This window comes from Ursus maritimus, unplaced genomic scaffold, assembly GCF_017311325.1.
Source record: "Ursus maritimus isolate PB19 unplaced genomic scaffold, ASM1731132v1 scaffold_19, whole genome shotgun sequence".
NCBI lineage: Eukaryota > Metazoa > Chordata > Mammalia > Carnivora > Ursidae > Ursus > Ursus maritimus.
In genome coordinates, this window is record NW_024424341.1 from 6,270,497 (window position 1) to 6,284,488 (window position 13,992).

The 13,992-nt window shown below is 38.4% G+C and overlaps 1 protein-coding gene across 2 annotated transcripts in view; it reads left to right on the forward strand.

The window, feature by feature from the left end:
- Positions 1-13,992, forward strand: part of PHKB (phosphorylase kinase regulatory subunit beta) — a 212,907-nt gene that overhangs the window by 29,508 nt on the left and 169,407 nt on the right. For both annotated transcript variants that reach the window (XM_008702663.2, XM_008702662.2), the window contains 2 exons: positions 1,337-1,426; positions 3,215-3,353. In XM_008702663.2, coding sequence (XP_008700885.1) covers positions 1,337-1,426; positions 3,215-3,353 — 229 coding nt within the window. The remainder of the gene's footprint in view (positions 1-1,336; positions 1,427-3,214; positions 3,354-13,992) is intronic.

Consider the following 13,992-nt stretch of genomic DNA (forward strand, 5'->3'; position numbering starts at 1 on the left):
CTGCCCATACACTTATATCTACCCAGAGCTATTGAATGCAGGGAGGCAGAGGGCACGGCCGGGTCCTTGCCTCTTGTGCAGGAGTTCCTGATGCTTTCCTGTCTAGGTTGGTAGGTCTCCCCACTCTTCCCTGTGGGGCCATTCTGGTTGATGTCATTGTCTTTTTGAGAAAAATCTCTTCACTCAGGTCATTTCATATTCCTGTTTTGATGTGTAAGTCATCTCTCTTTCCAACAGAAGATAATGATATTATTGCCTTAATGTATAGATCTTTCTTTTCTTCCTTCATAATGTTTATTATCTCCCTAAACATAAAGGGATTCCAAATACCTTGGCTTTATACTAGCATACCGGACATAGCACTTTTATGAACATAAATGCTTTAATTTTTTTTAGAAAAAGATTCTTAATGCATGCCAACACATTCCCCTTCCAACCGCAGGTAAATTTAGGGCCACTCCTGTGCTATTTTGTTAGGCTATATGACGTATATTACCTGAATCCAGAGGTGGATTAGTTGTGACCTTGGGATGTTTATAATTTCTGAGTGCTTTTAACAAGAATGAGAGACAGTACTTAGTCTGATGGCTGAAGGTTCAGATGTCTTCCTTTCAGTCAGTAGTTGAGAATGTACACTAGTCAAGTGAACAATTTTCTGTATCCATTTTGTGGCAAATTATCATAATTATTGTGTATTCTGTAGCTTTTGAGCAGTAGGCTCTGCTAATACCTTGGAGTAGTTTTCATGGCTGAGAAGTTGAAATGGTTTCTGCTTTAGTCCAGATAATAAGGCATGAGTTTTATCTACCTAAGAGAAAGCGGAGGCTTCAGAATTTCAGTATGAAAACTATCTGAATATTCATGGAGTGGATGACTTTGGGACATGTGAGCATTATCTTTTTCCTTGAGGTTTTTGGGATATGATCATTTGACAGAAAATTGCCTGATCATGAGCGTGAAGAATAAGGTTTGGATTTCAGGACATTTAAGTAGATATTTTTCAAAGGGAACTGAAATTACTGCACTTGTGACTAGCACATAAGTATTATTGGTATTTGAGTTGTTGGGACCATTGTGTACATATGAGTCAGTTAGATTAACTGCCAGGGGTGAGGGTGGGGTTTCCTAACATTTAAAACCCTTCTATACTTGTTACAAGGGCGATTTCTTCTCTCTCCTTCCCCCACCAAAAATTTGACCAGTAATACAGTGTGGTAGTTCACATATAAAAATGAAAATTAGATTGCTAACTAGTGCTTTTTCATTTATTTAGAAGTTTTCTTTGTTTATCTCAATGAAAATGATTGAATTTGATGGGTTTTCATTTTTCTTTTAGGCTCAGTTTATGAACCTCTTAAAAGCATTAATCTTCCGAGACCTGATAATGAAACTCTGTGGGATAAATTGGATCATTATTACAGAATTGGTAAGCAAAACTTGAGGAAAACATGTCCTTAGGTAGTATCATTAGTATTTACTCTCCTATATTGCATATATTATGTGCACGATGATATTCTTTCATTTGGATGTTGGGGTAGTTTCATTGCTGAAGCAGCTATATACTCCAATTGCATATTGATACTGGGACTATAAAAGAATTCCAGCAAGTCGTCTGTCCCTTGAATAATTTTGAAACCATCACCAATGTCCTCTGTGTCCTTTTAGCCCTCCTAAACATTACCAGATTTGAGAACTAGAGGCATTTCTTGATTACTAGTTGCGTAATGATATTGTAGAAGTATTCCTTACTCATTTACCTATACACGGTTCCCAAGTATTCCTAAGCCTTTTATATCTATTTCTAATTCATTGAGATACAAAAGATAATCTCAGGTTACTGTTACTAATAACAGGCCCCTATTTTATTTGTTATTGTTTGTTTTGCCAAGAGCAGCCTGGCAGATTTTATTTTTTAATGTGAGTAATCGACTTTGAGATATGTATACACAGGACTCCTCTTTGTTCTTCAGATTGTAAGTTAGAAAAGCCTATTAATTTTTGCCAGTTTGCTTCTTGTGCCATGTATATGGCCTTGTGTGGCAAATAATATTAAATTTAACTTATTTATTTCCCCTGAGATAAGGATTTTTTTGTTGTTTGTGTTAACCTCATGTAAAACCTTAATACATCTTACTTTGGTCACAATTCTGGAATATTTTCTTATGTGGCTCTTTTATTATCATTGTAGTCATAACCAGATAAAGAAATTTAAGTAAGTTTTTAAAGAAATGTCAGTTGTTTACTTCAGACTATAAGGACCGATTCTTTACATGGGGAAAAATACTAAATACTCTGGTATTCTGAAAAAAAAAAAAAAAAAGGTAATGATAATATCAGTTTTGTCTGAGAAAGAGAAAAAGAAATTTAATTCTTTAATCTCTTTGAAGGAGCAGAGTGCTTTAGGTCACTAAAAAACTATTCTAAAAGAAGGTGACATATGTCAATCTAGGTTAGAGTAATTTAATGTATTTTACGGGAAAATATTTATAGTTAGGAATAAAAAAGCATTTAGGAAATGTAGTTTTGGTGGGTGTATTTTTATATTTTAAGACTCTTTTATAAAAGGTAATAAAGCATTAATTTCAGACTTCTTTTATTTAAGTAAAATGTTCTCCGAATATTATTTACTTGTTTTCATATCATATAAGGATAGGATTTGATTTTGAAACGCTAAACATATCTCTAGCCCGAATAATATAACATGATGAGTAAAATGAAAACGTTCCTCTGAAGACCAGACACAAGTTAGTCATCAGTGGAAAGCAAGATTCGGGTTTATTTAGCAGTTGAGTTGGCTTTGGATTTAACGACTAATGCCACGCTTTGTCGTACATTTGCTTTGTTTCCCTATTGAAGTTGTTGAAAATATGCTTCTTTTTTATTGGTCTTTTTTTTTTTTTTTTTTCTGTGCCTGATGTTGCCTTGCAACACTTATAGACATTAGGTGGAATATGCTGAAAGGTTTTTAACTGCTAGTTAGTTGAGTCCTTTTCTCAAAAGTAGAAATACCCTTCCTTCAGGGTGGAGTCCCACTAAAGCTGGAGTGACCTTCATGAAGCAGTTTCTGCATGCTTTTAAAAAGTGGCATATTATAGGTAAATTTAGGAACAACAGAATTGTCAGAAGTAGAATGAGGAAACTAAAGATTAAGATCTTCAGCCCAAGGAAGATGGATGGCTGTACAATTCATTCTTTTTCTTGTGTTCCATTCCAGTCAAGTCAACATTGCTGCTGTATCAAAGTCCAACCACAGGTCTCTTTCCCACTAAAACATGCGGTGATAATCAGAAGGCAAAAATCCATGACAGTCTGTACTGCGCTGCTGGGGCCTGGGCTTTGGCTCTTGCATACAGGTAAGCTGGTGTGTGCTCTTCTAGTAACTTTAAGTCTGGGGAAGAGGGTTTTTTTGGCCCAAGACAAATTGGGCAGCTATCTTTTGGCTCTGCTGCTGATTCACTGTGTAATCTGTGACTGCTCACATCTCTTTTTAGGCCTCTAAATATTTAAGTTTTCCTAAGGGTTTACGCAAGACTAGTTCTAACATTTCATTCCTTTGTCACCAAAGTCTTTTTCATCTCTAGGTATTTAAATCATCATTCATCTTTGGCAGAATGGTCTCCCCATTCTCCTTTCAATCTGAAGGACTTGATGGCTGATCGAATTTTGCAGATGATAAAAACTGGGACCCAGGTAGTTAACAGATTTATCCAAAGTTACACAACTAGTTAATGAGAGAGCAGGGCAAGGGCCCATCACACCCCACCCCAGTTTAGTGTTTTACCCCCTATAATTTCATTGAGGTATCACTTGTTAAATCAGGGTGTAAGTCAAATAATTACTTTATAAAGTAAAAAAAAAAAAAAATCCCATTACAATATAAAATATATTCTTTATTTTGTTAGACATGAAAAACATCCAATGTGTGTCCTGACTCATAGTCTGCAATAATACATTGTAACTGTTATTAAGATTAGGTTTCTGAATATTAATTTTCTGAAAGTGAGACATAAACATATACTTTTTTTTGTCATGTTCAGTTAGCCAACATATACTACATCATTAGTTTTTGATGTAGTGTTCAGTGATTCATTAGTTGCATATAACACATACTATTCATCACAACATGTGCCCTCCTTAATTACCCATCACCTGGCTACACCATCCCCCACCCCCCTCCCTTCTGAAACCCAGTTTGTTTCCTGGGGTGCATAGTCTCTCATGTTTTGTCTCCCTCTCTGATTTCTTACCATTCAGGTTTCCCTCCCTTCCCCTATGGTCCTCCATGCTATTCCTTATGTTCCACATGTGAGTGAAACCATATGATAATAGTCTTTCTCTGCTTGACTTATTTCACTTAGCATATTCCCTCCAGTTCCATCCATGTCGATGCATATGGTAGATATTCATTCTTTCTGATGGCTGAGTAATATTCCATTGTATATATGGACCACATCTTCTTAATCCAGTCATCTGTTGAAGGGCATCTCAGCTCTGTACACAGTTTGGCTATTGTGGACACTGAGGCTATGAACATTGGGGTGCATGTGCCCCTTTTTTTCACTATATCTGTATCTTTGGAGTAAATACCCAGTAGAGTAATTGCTGGATCGTACGGCAGCTCTATTTTTATCTTTTTGAGGAACCTCTATACTGTTCTCCAAAGTGGCTGTAACATCTTGCATTCCCACTGACAGTGTAAGAAGGTTCCCCTTTCTCCACATCCTCACCAACATTTGTTGTTTCCTGCCTTGTTAATTTTTGCCATTCTAACTGGTGTAAAGTGGTATCTCATTGTGGTTTTGGTTTGAATTTCCCTGATGGCTAGTGATGTTGAACATTTTTTAATGTGTCTGTTAGCCATTTGTATTTCTTCTTTGGAGAAGTGTCTGTTCATGGCTTCTGCCCATTTTTTGACTGGATTATTTGTTTTTTGGATGTTGAGTTTGAGAAGTTCTTTATAGATCTTGAATACCAGCCTTTTATCTATTAGGTCATTTGCGAATACCTTCTCCCATTCTGTGGGTTTCCTCTTAGTTTTGTTAACTATTTCCTTGGCTGTACAGAAGCTTTTTATCTTGATGAAGTCCCAAAAGTTCATTTTTGCTTTTGTTTCCCTTGCCTTTGGAGATGTGTCTTGAAAGAAGTTGTGTGGCCAGTGTCAAAGAGGTTACTGCCTATGTTCTCCTTTACGATTTTGATGGATTCCTGTCTCACATTGAGGTCTTTCATCCATTTTGAGTTTATCTTTGTATATGGTGTAAGAGAATGGTCCAGTTTCATTCTTTTATATGTAGCTGTCCAATTTTCCCAGCACCATTTATTGAAGAGACTGCCTTTTATCCATTGGATATTTTTTCCTGTTTTGTCAAAGATTAGTTGGCCATAGAGTTGAGGGCTCTCTATTCTGTTCCACTGATCTATGTGTCTGTTTTTGTGCCAGTACCATGGTAGCTTGATGATCACAGCTTTGTAATATAGCTTAAAGTCAGGCATCATGATGCCCTCACCTTTGGTTTTCCTCTTCAACATTCCCCTGGTGATTTGGGGTCTCTTCTGGTTCCATAAAAATTTTAGGATTGTTTATTCCACCTCTGTGAAAAATGTCAATGGTATTTTGATAGGGATTCCACTGGATGTGTAAATTACTCTGGGCAGCATAGACATTTTCACATTTATTCTTCCAATCCATGAGCATGGAATGTTTTTCCATCTCTTTGTGTCTTCCTCAATTTCTTTCATAAGTGTTCTGTAGTGTCTAGTGCACAGATCTTTCACCTCTTTGGTTAGGTTTATTCCCAGGTATCTTATGTTTTTTGGTGCAATTGTAAACAGGATTTTCTCCTTAATTTCTTTTATAAAGTTACATTGTTATTGTATAGAAATGTAACTGATTTCTGTGCATTGATTTTGTATCCTTTCACATTGGTGAATTGCTGTATGAGTTCTAGTAATTTGGAGGTGGAGTCTTTTGGGTTTTCCACATAAATTATCATGTCATCTGTGAAGAGTGACAGTTTGACTTCTTCTTTGCCAATTTGAATGGCTTTTATTTATTTATTTTTGTCTGATTGCTGAGGGTAGGACTTCTAGTACTATGTTGAACAACAGTGGTGAGAGTTGTCTTCCCTGTCCTTTCCTGGTTATTGGTCTGTTCAGATTGTCTGTTTCTTCCTGTTTCAGTCTTGGTAGTTTATAAGATTCCAGGAAGGTATCCATTTCTTCCAGGTTGCTTAATTTGTTGGCATACAGTTGCTGGTAGTAATTTCTAATAATTGTTTCTATTTCCTTGGTGTTAGTCGTGATCTCTTCCCTTTCATTCATGTTTTTATTGATTTGGGTCCTTTCCCTTTTCTTTTGGATAAGTCTGGCCAGAGGTTCATCAATCTTATTAATTCTTTGAAAGAACTAGCTTCTAGTTTTGTTGATCTGTTCTACTTTTTTTTCCTGGTTTCTATTTCATTGATCTCTGCTCTAATCTTTATTATTTCTCTTCTCCTTGGTTTAGGTTTTATTTGCTGATATTTCTCCAGCTCCTTTAGGTATAAGGTTAGCTTGTACATTTGGGATTTTTCTACTTTTTTGAGAGAGGCTTGGATGGCTATGTATATCCCCTTGAGGACTGCCTTTGTGTATCCCATAAGTTTTGGACTGATGTGTTTTCATTCTTATTAGTTTCCATGTAGTGTTTAAGTTCCTCTTTAATTTCTTGGTTGACCCATTCATTCTTTAGCAGGATGCTCCTTAACTTCCAAGTGTTTGAATTGCTTCCAAATTATTTCTTGTGATTGAGTTCCAGCTTCAAAGCATTGTTGTCTGATAAAATGCAGGGAATAATCTCAATCTTTTGGTATAATTTTAGACCTGATTTGTGACCCAGTACATGGTCTATTCTGGAGAAGGTTCTATGTGCCCTTGAGTAGAACGAGTATTTTCTTGTTTTAGGATAGAATGTTCTGTATATATCTACAAAGTCCATCTGGTCCAGTGTGTCATTCAAAGCTCTTGTTTCTTTGTTGATCTTCTGCTTAGATGATCTGTCCACTGCTGAGAGTGGAGTGTTAAGGTCTCCTACTATTAATGTATTATTATCAATATGACTCTTTATTTTGGTTAATAGTTTTCTTATGTAGTTGGCTGCTTCCATGTTGGGGGCATACATATTTACAATTGTTAGATCTTGTTGGATAGACCCTTAAGTATGGTATAGTGTCCCTGTTCATCTCTTACGACAGTCTTTGGTTTAAACTCTAATTTGTCTGATATGAGAATTGCTATCCCAGCTTTCTTTTGAGGTCTGTTGGCATGAGAAATGGATCTCCATCCCCTCACTTTCAATCTGGAGGTGTCTTTAGGTTCAAAATGAGTCTCTTGTAGACAGCATATGGGTGGGTCCTGTCTTTGTGTCCAATCTGCACCCCTGTGACGTTCATGGGAGCACTTAGGCCATTCACATTGAGAGTAACTATTGAAAGGCATTAATTTAGTGCCATCGTATTGTTTGTAAAGTCCCTGTTTCTATAGATTGTCTCTGTAAATTTCTGGTCTGTATTACTCTTGGGGTCTTTCTTCTTTTATAGAATCCCCCTTAATATTTCTTGCATGTCTGTCCTGGCAGTCACATATTCTTTCAGTTTCTGCCAATCCTGGAAGCTCTTTGTGTTTCCATCCATTCTGAATGACAGCTCTGCTGGATAAAGTATTCTTGGCTGCATGTTCTTGTCATTTAGTACCCTGAATATGTCTTGCCAGACCTTTCTGGCTTGCCAGGTCTCTGTGGACTGGTCCGATGTTATTCTTATATTTCTCCCTCCGTAGTTAAGAAATCTCTTCCCCCTAGCTGCTCTCAGGATAGTTTCCTTGGCTCTAAGATTTGCAGGTTTCACTGTTATATGCCAGGGTATTGGTCTATTTTTATTCATCTTGGGAGGTATCCTTTCTGCCTGTCGGACTGTTTCCTTCCCCAGATTAGGGAAGTTCTGAGCCATGATTTGTTCAAATATTTCTTCTAGTCCTCTCTGTCTCTCCTTCCCCTCAGGGATCCCAATTATTCTGACATTGCAATGTTTCATGGCATCATTGATCTCTCTAAGTCTTTTCTCATGGGCTTCTAGCTGCTTATCCCTATCCTCCTCGGCTTCCTTCCTTTCTGTCAGCTTATCTCGTAGATCACTAATTCATTCTTCTGCCTCATTTACTGTCGCTGTTAGATTATCCAGTTTAGACTGCATCTCATTCATAGCATTTTTAAGTTCAGCCTGATTGGATCTCATTTCTGCTCTTAGAGAGCCTATATTGTCACTAATACTTTTTCAAGCCTAGCTATTGACTTCATAATTGCTACCCTTAATTCTATCTCTGACATCTTTTTTATATCCCTGTCCATTAGACCTGTGGCAGAGGACATTGTCTCTGGTTATTTTCCTTGTTGGGAGTTCCTCCTTGTAGTCATTCTGTTGAGGGATGGTTGAGGGAATGTTCAGAGTCCAAAATATCAAGCACGACCCAAGCAAGATGCACCCTGGGAAAACCCAGAGTGGTTGGAAACCACCACCGGAAAAGCAAAGCCAAAGTGAAGCACAAGAATAAAATTTATATATTTAAGAAATTTTTTTAAAAATTAAAAATTTAATAAAATGGGGGGTGAGGGGCGCCTGGGTGGCTCAGTTGTTAAGCATCTGTCTTCAGCTCAGGGTGTGATCCCAGTGTTCTGGGATCGAGCCCCACATAAGGCTCCTCCGCTAGGAGCCTGCTTCTTCCTCTCCCACCCCCCCTGCTTATGATCCCTCTCTCGCTGGCTGTCTCTCTCTCTGTCAAATAAGTAAATAAAATCTTTAAAAAAAAGGGGGGGTGAGTGAGGTGGGCTATAATCTCTCAGTGTGGACAAAGTAGGGTGTTTCATTTGTTTCTGGGTGTATTTTGGTCTGTTAGAGGACACTACTTCCCAAAATTACAGGGCAAGTAATACATGTATATATATAAAGGTAATATTGAATAGGGAAAAAAGGACTATAGTGAAGCATATATCTATAAAAAAAAATATAGGTGTGAAAATGTACAAGTTAAAAAACTACTATGAAATATAGTATATCGTTATATGTATATATAATATAGTTGATATATTAAACATCTGGTTGAAATGAGAAAAAGGTAAAAAGAAAAAACAGAAGGAGCATAAGAGAAAGAAGAAAAAGAGATTTGTGTCTGAAAAATAAGTCGTGAGGCAATGCCTGCCGCTCAATATACTATTTTCCCCTGGTGTTGGGATTTTAGTTTTATGGGGACCCTAGGGTTGTCATCCTCTTGTCCTTCTAGCCTGTCTTCTGGGGTAGGGGCCTGCCGCGCTATTTCTCAGGCAACCTTGCTTGGGTGGAGTTGCCCTGCACCCTGACAGGTGGCTGGGCTCAGTGGAAACTGGCCTTTTGTGCTTTTGTTCTCTGGCAGCTTTCAGTGCCTCTTCTGAGGGTCCGAGCAAAAATGGCCACACCCAAACCTCTGGCCCAGAGCTAAGAAGTAGCGGTCTGCTCTCTTCATTAAACCCTCCAGGACAGTTTCTGTTTCTGTATGTGTGGCTAAAAACCGCAGCCTCCCATGGTGCCTGCCCACAGTGCCTCTCTCAGAGGTCGTCCCAGGGGCCCATGTGTGTCCCCGCCTTTTGTACTTCTAAGACCGCTAGCGGCTGTGGGCTCGCATGCACACCTGCAGGTCCTGGATCCTATCTGGGTGCTGCTCTAAAGCCCTTTCCCGGCCACTACCACTCTGGGAGTTTTTGCCTAGTTCCCGGCACAGGACACTTGCGCTCCCATGGTATATCACTTTCCAGGAGCCAGCTTATGGAGGCTCCCTCCCCCTTCTGTTTATCTCCCTGCAGATTCACGACTCCGTCCTTCGTGCCTTGGGACAGGAAGTGCTTTTCTGCTTGTAGAGATCCAGATATATATTCTTATACCTCAGGCTGATTTCGTGGGTGTTCAGAATGGTTTGGTAGATATCCAGCTAAATTCAGGGGACTCGTTGAAATGGGGTCCTCTACTCCTCTGCCATCTTGCCTCCTACCATGACATATACATATACTTCTGATTTAAAAATTGTATGTTTCACTTGAACATGATTCCTCTTTCTTAAATTATTGATGCGTTGCATTTGAAAAAGGTAATCAAATACTGACAAATATGAAATAATCACCTTTAAGACACTTGTTTGCTTATCTATAAGCATTTCTTTACATATTCTCTGCGAGCACAGTATAGCTTTATTGAGTGTCAAGCTACTACTAGTCTTAAGACTGTAGAGAGCACCAGTAGTATTTTAACTAAGTGGTCATGCTAGTAATGGAACTGTAGGTGCTTCATTGTGACACAGTGTTTAAGTGCATATCATGCATCTTGACTTCTTACCAAAATGATAAAACAGATCTACCTGTGAATAAACAATCAGACAAAGCCAAATTGTGGCTACTTATAAGACAGCTTGCCTGGGCTTTTAAAAAATGTAGCTATCAGAGAGAATTGGAAAATAAGTATGAATATAACTAGAGTAAGAAAGACTAAAGAGATATGACAATCAGGAGGATGGCAGAGTAGAAGGATCCTGAGGTCACTTTGTCACAGACACTCCAAGATAACAGCCTCATCAGAGCAATTAACTCCGAAAATGACCTGATGACCGACAGAACAGACTTTACACAGTTAATTGTAGAGAGGAGGCCACATCATAAAGAGTGGGATGTGCAGAGACATGGTTGGGAGTCAAACCCCCTATGAGACTAACCACAAAGGAGAGGGACACCATGAGCACAGAGAAGTGAGAGGATCAGACTCCATACCAGGCACCCCAGGCACAGGGTACCCACACTGCAAAGATGAATCCCTATAACATTGGGCTTTGAAAACCTGTGGGGCTTAATTTCAGTTTTTACAATCAGCAGGGTTTAGTTCTTACTTTAAAAATTAGTAGGTTGTTCTCTGAAAGAGCTGGTGGGTGATAAGAAACCAAGTTCCTGCCTTTAAAGAGCCAGCATAAGTAACATGGTTGAGATACAGCATAGAAGGAGCAGTTTGAAAAGCATTTGGGGTGTTCATAAAGGAAATTTATTTGTTAATGTCAGAATAGGTGCTGGAGGGACAGAGATCTTTAGGAGACTTCTCCAAGAACAAATGGTGGGTGTCATTTCTTTCCCCATACACAGCCTGGAAAGCTGCAATGGGACACTTGCAGAACCAGCACAAACACTCTCCACTTATCTTGCTAGCACCAAATGTCCTGCCCTTGTGTTCTCCTGGGGATCTGTCCCATCCAACCAGCTCCATTTAGCAGGCATGTCTCAAATACCTCCTGCCCTAATGTACCCTGCAAGTACTCCAGGCAAGGACTGACACCATTTTATAGTGACTCCTGCCCTGGAGAGTGGGGAAGATAACCACATACACGAGTGAGTCCACAGTCCCAAAGCTGAACTTTATAGCTAGCAGCTCAGAGATGGTGCCTTGCCAGTGTGACTGCAGCGTTGGCAAACAGACTGGAGCCAGGCATCTGGTTTGACTGCCAGCCCCAAGCACTAATGAAAACCTGTCAGGGGACAAAGAAGGGAGACCACCTAGCAGGTGGGCTGAGGGCAGGCATCTGATAGCCGACACTTCCAGTACAACCCCAATGCAGCTGCAAACTGGCCCCTGAACAGCATAGAGGCCAAACCCTACTTGCTGCATCCACAACAGGCGAAGTGGGCCATTGCAACCGATAGGACTGAAGGCAAATATAGCTCAGTCATAATAGTAGGTCTCATGCAACCCACATAGGAGACACCTCTAAATAAAGCACCTTGTTTTAGTGAATAGGGGGCATTGTGCTTCTTCATAAGGCCACTCTTTTCAAGAGCAGGAGATGTAGCTGACTTTTCTAATGCATGGAAACAAACAGGCAAAATGAGATAGAGAAATATAACCTAAATGAAAGAACAGAACAAAACCACAACAAAAGAGGTAAATGAAATGGAAATAAGCAATATGTCTGATAAAGAACTCAAAGAATGGTCATAAAGAAACTCACTGGACTTGAGAAAAGAGTGGAGGCTTTCAGTGAGGCCTTCAACAAAAAGAAAATGTAAAAAAGAACCAGTCAGAAATGAAGTCAATAATTGAAATAAAAATACATTGAAGGGAATCAATAGAAGGTTAGAGGGGGCAGAAGAATGGATCAGAAACCTGAAAGACAGGATAAAGCAAAGCAACTTGGTTGAACAGCAAAAAGAAAAAAGTATAATAAAAAGTGATAATAAGTTAAGGAATTTCAGCGACATGGTCACATGTAATAATGGTCACATTATTGGGATCCTTAGAAGGAAAAGAGAGAGAGAAGGGGCAGAAACTTTATTTGAAGAAATAAAATGAAAAACTTCCCAAACCTAGGGAAGGAAACACATCCAGAACTGGGAATCACAGAGGGCCCCCAATGAAATTAACCTGAGGAGGTCCACACCAAGACACATAATTAAAATGGCATAAAGTAGTGACCAAGAATTTCAAATGCAATAAGAGAAAATAAAACAGTTACAAATAAGGGAACCCTCATAAGGCTATCAGCTGATTTTTCAACAGAAATTTTGCAGGCAAGAAGAGAGTGGCATGATATATGCAAAGTACTGAAAGGAAAAACCTGCAGCCAAAAATACTCTACCCAATAAAGTTATTATTCAAAATAGAAGGAAAGAGAAAGAGTTTACTAGAAAAAAGTTAAAGGAAGTTCATCACCACTAAACCAGCCTTCTAAGAGTCGTTAAAGGGAATTCTTTGAGTCGAAAGAAAAGGCCATATGCAAGAGTAAGAAAATTATGAAAGGAAAAAAATTCACAAGTAAATGCAAACACAGTAAATGCAGGAGATTGATCACTTATTAAACCAGCACAGAAGTTAAAGGAAAAAAGTAGTAAAATCAATTATATCTATAAAAATCAGTCAGTGGAGTCACAAAATAAAAGAATGTAATGTATGACATCATATACATAAAACATGGGGAGGAGGGAGTAAAAATTTGGTGCTTTTTGAATGGGTTCAGACGTAAGAGACCATCAACTTAATATAGACTATTGTATGCAAAAGATGTTATATGTGAACCTAATGGTGACCAGAAATCAGAAACTTGTAATAGATACACAGAAAATAAAGAGGGAGAAATCGAAGCATAAAACTAAAGAGGAAGATAAAAAGAAAGGAACAGAGAAGAACTATAAAAACAAGCATAATACAAGTAACAAAATGGCAATAAGTACATACCTGTCAATAAATTCCTTTAAATGTAAATAGACTAAATGCTGCCATCAAAAGACATAGTGTGACTGAATGGATGAAAAAGCAGGGCCATCATCCATATGCTACCTACAAGAGACTCACAAAAGACCTAAAGACACATGTAAATTGATATTGTAGGGATGGAAAAACATTTATCATGCAAATGGAAGCAAAAAGAAAGCTAGATTAGCAGTATTTGTATCAGACAAAATAGACTTTAAAACAAAGAGACAAAGGGAACATAATGATGAAGGGAACAATCCAACAAGAGGGTATAACAATTCTAACTACTTATGCACCCAGCATGGGAGCACCTAAATACATAAAGCAACTATAATATAGACATAAATGAAGAAACTGAGAGGAATACAGTAATAGTGGGGGACGTTAATACCCCAGTTACATCAATGGATAGATCATTTGGACAGAAAATCAACAAGGAAACAGCAGCCTTGGATTATACATTGGATCAGATAGGCTTAACATATTCAGAACATCCCATCCAAAATAAGTGGAATACACATTCTTTTCAAATGTTCATGGAATAGTCTCCAGGAGAGATCACATGTTATATCACCAGGGAAGTCTCAATAAATTCAAAAAGACTAAAATAGTATTATGCATCTTTTATGACCAAAACAGTATGAAACCAGGAAGTAATCACAAAAACAAAATCTGGAAAGGACACAAATACGTGGAGATTAAATAA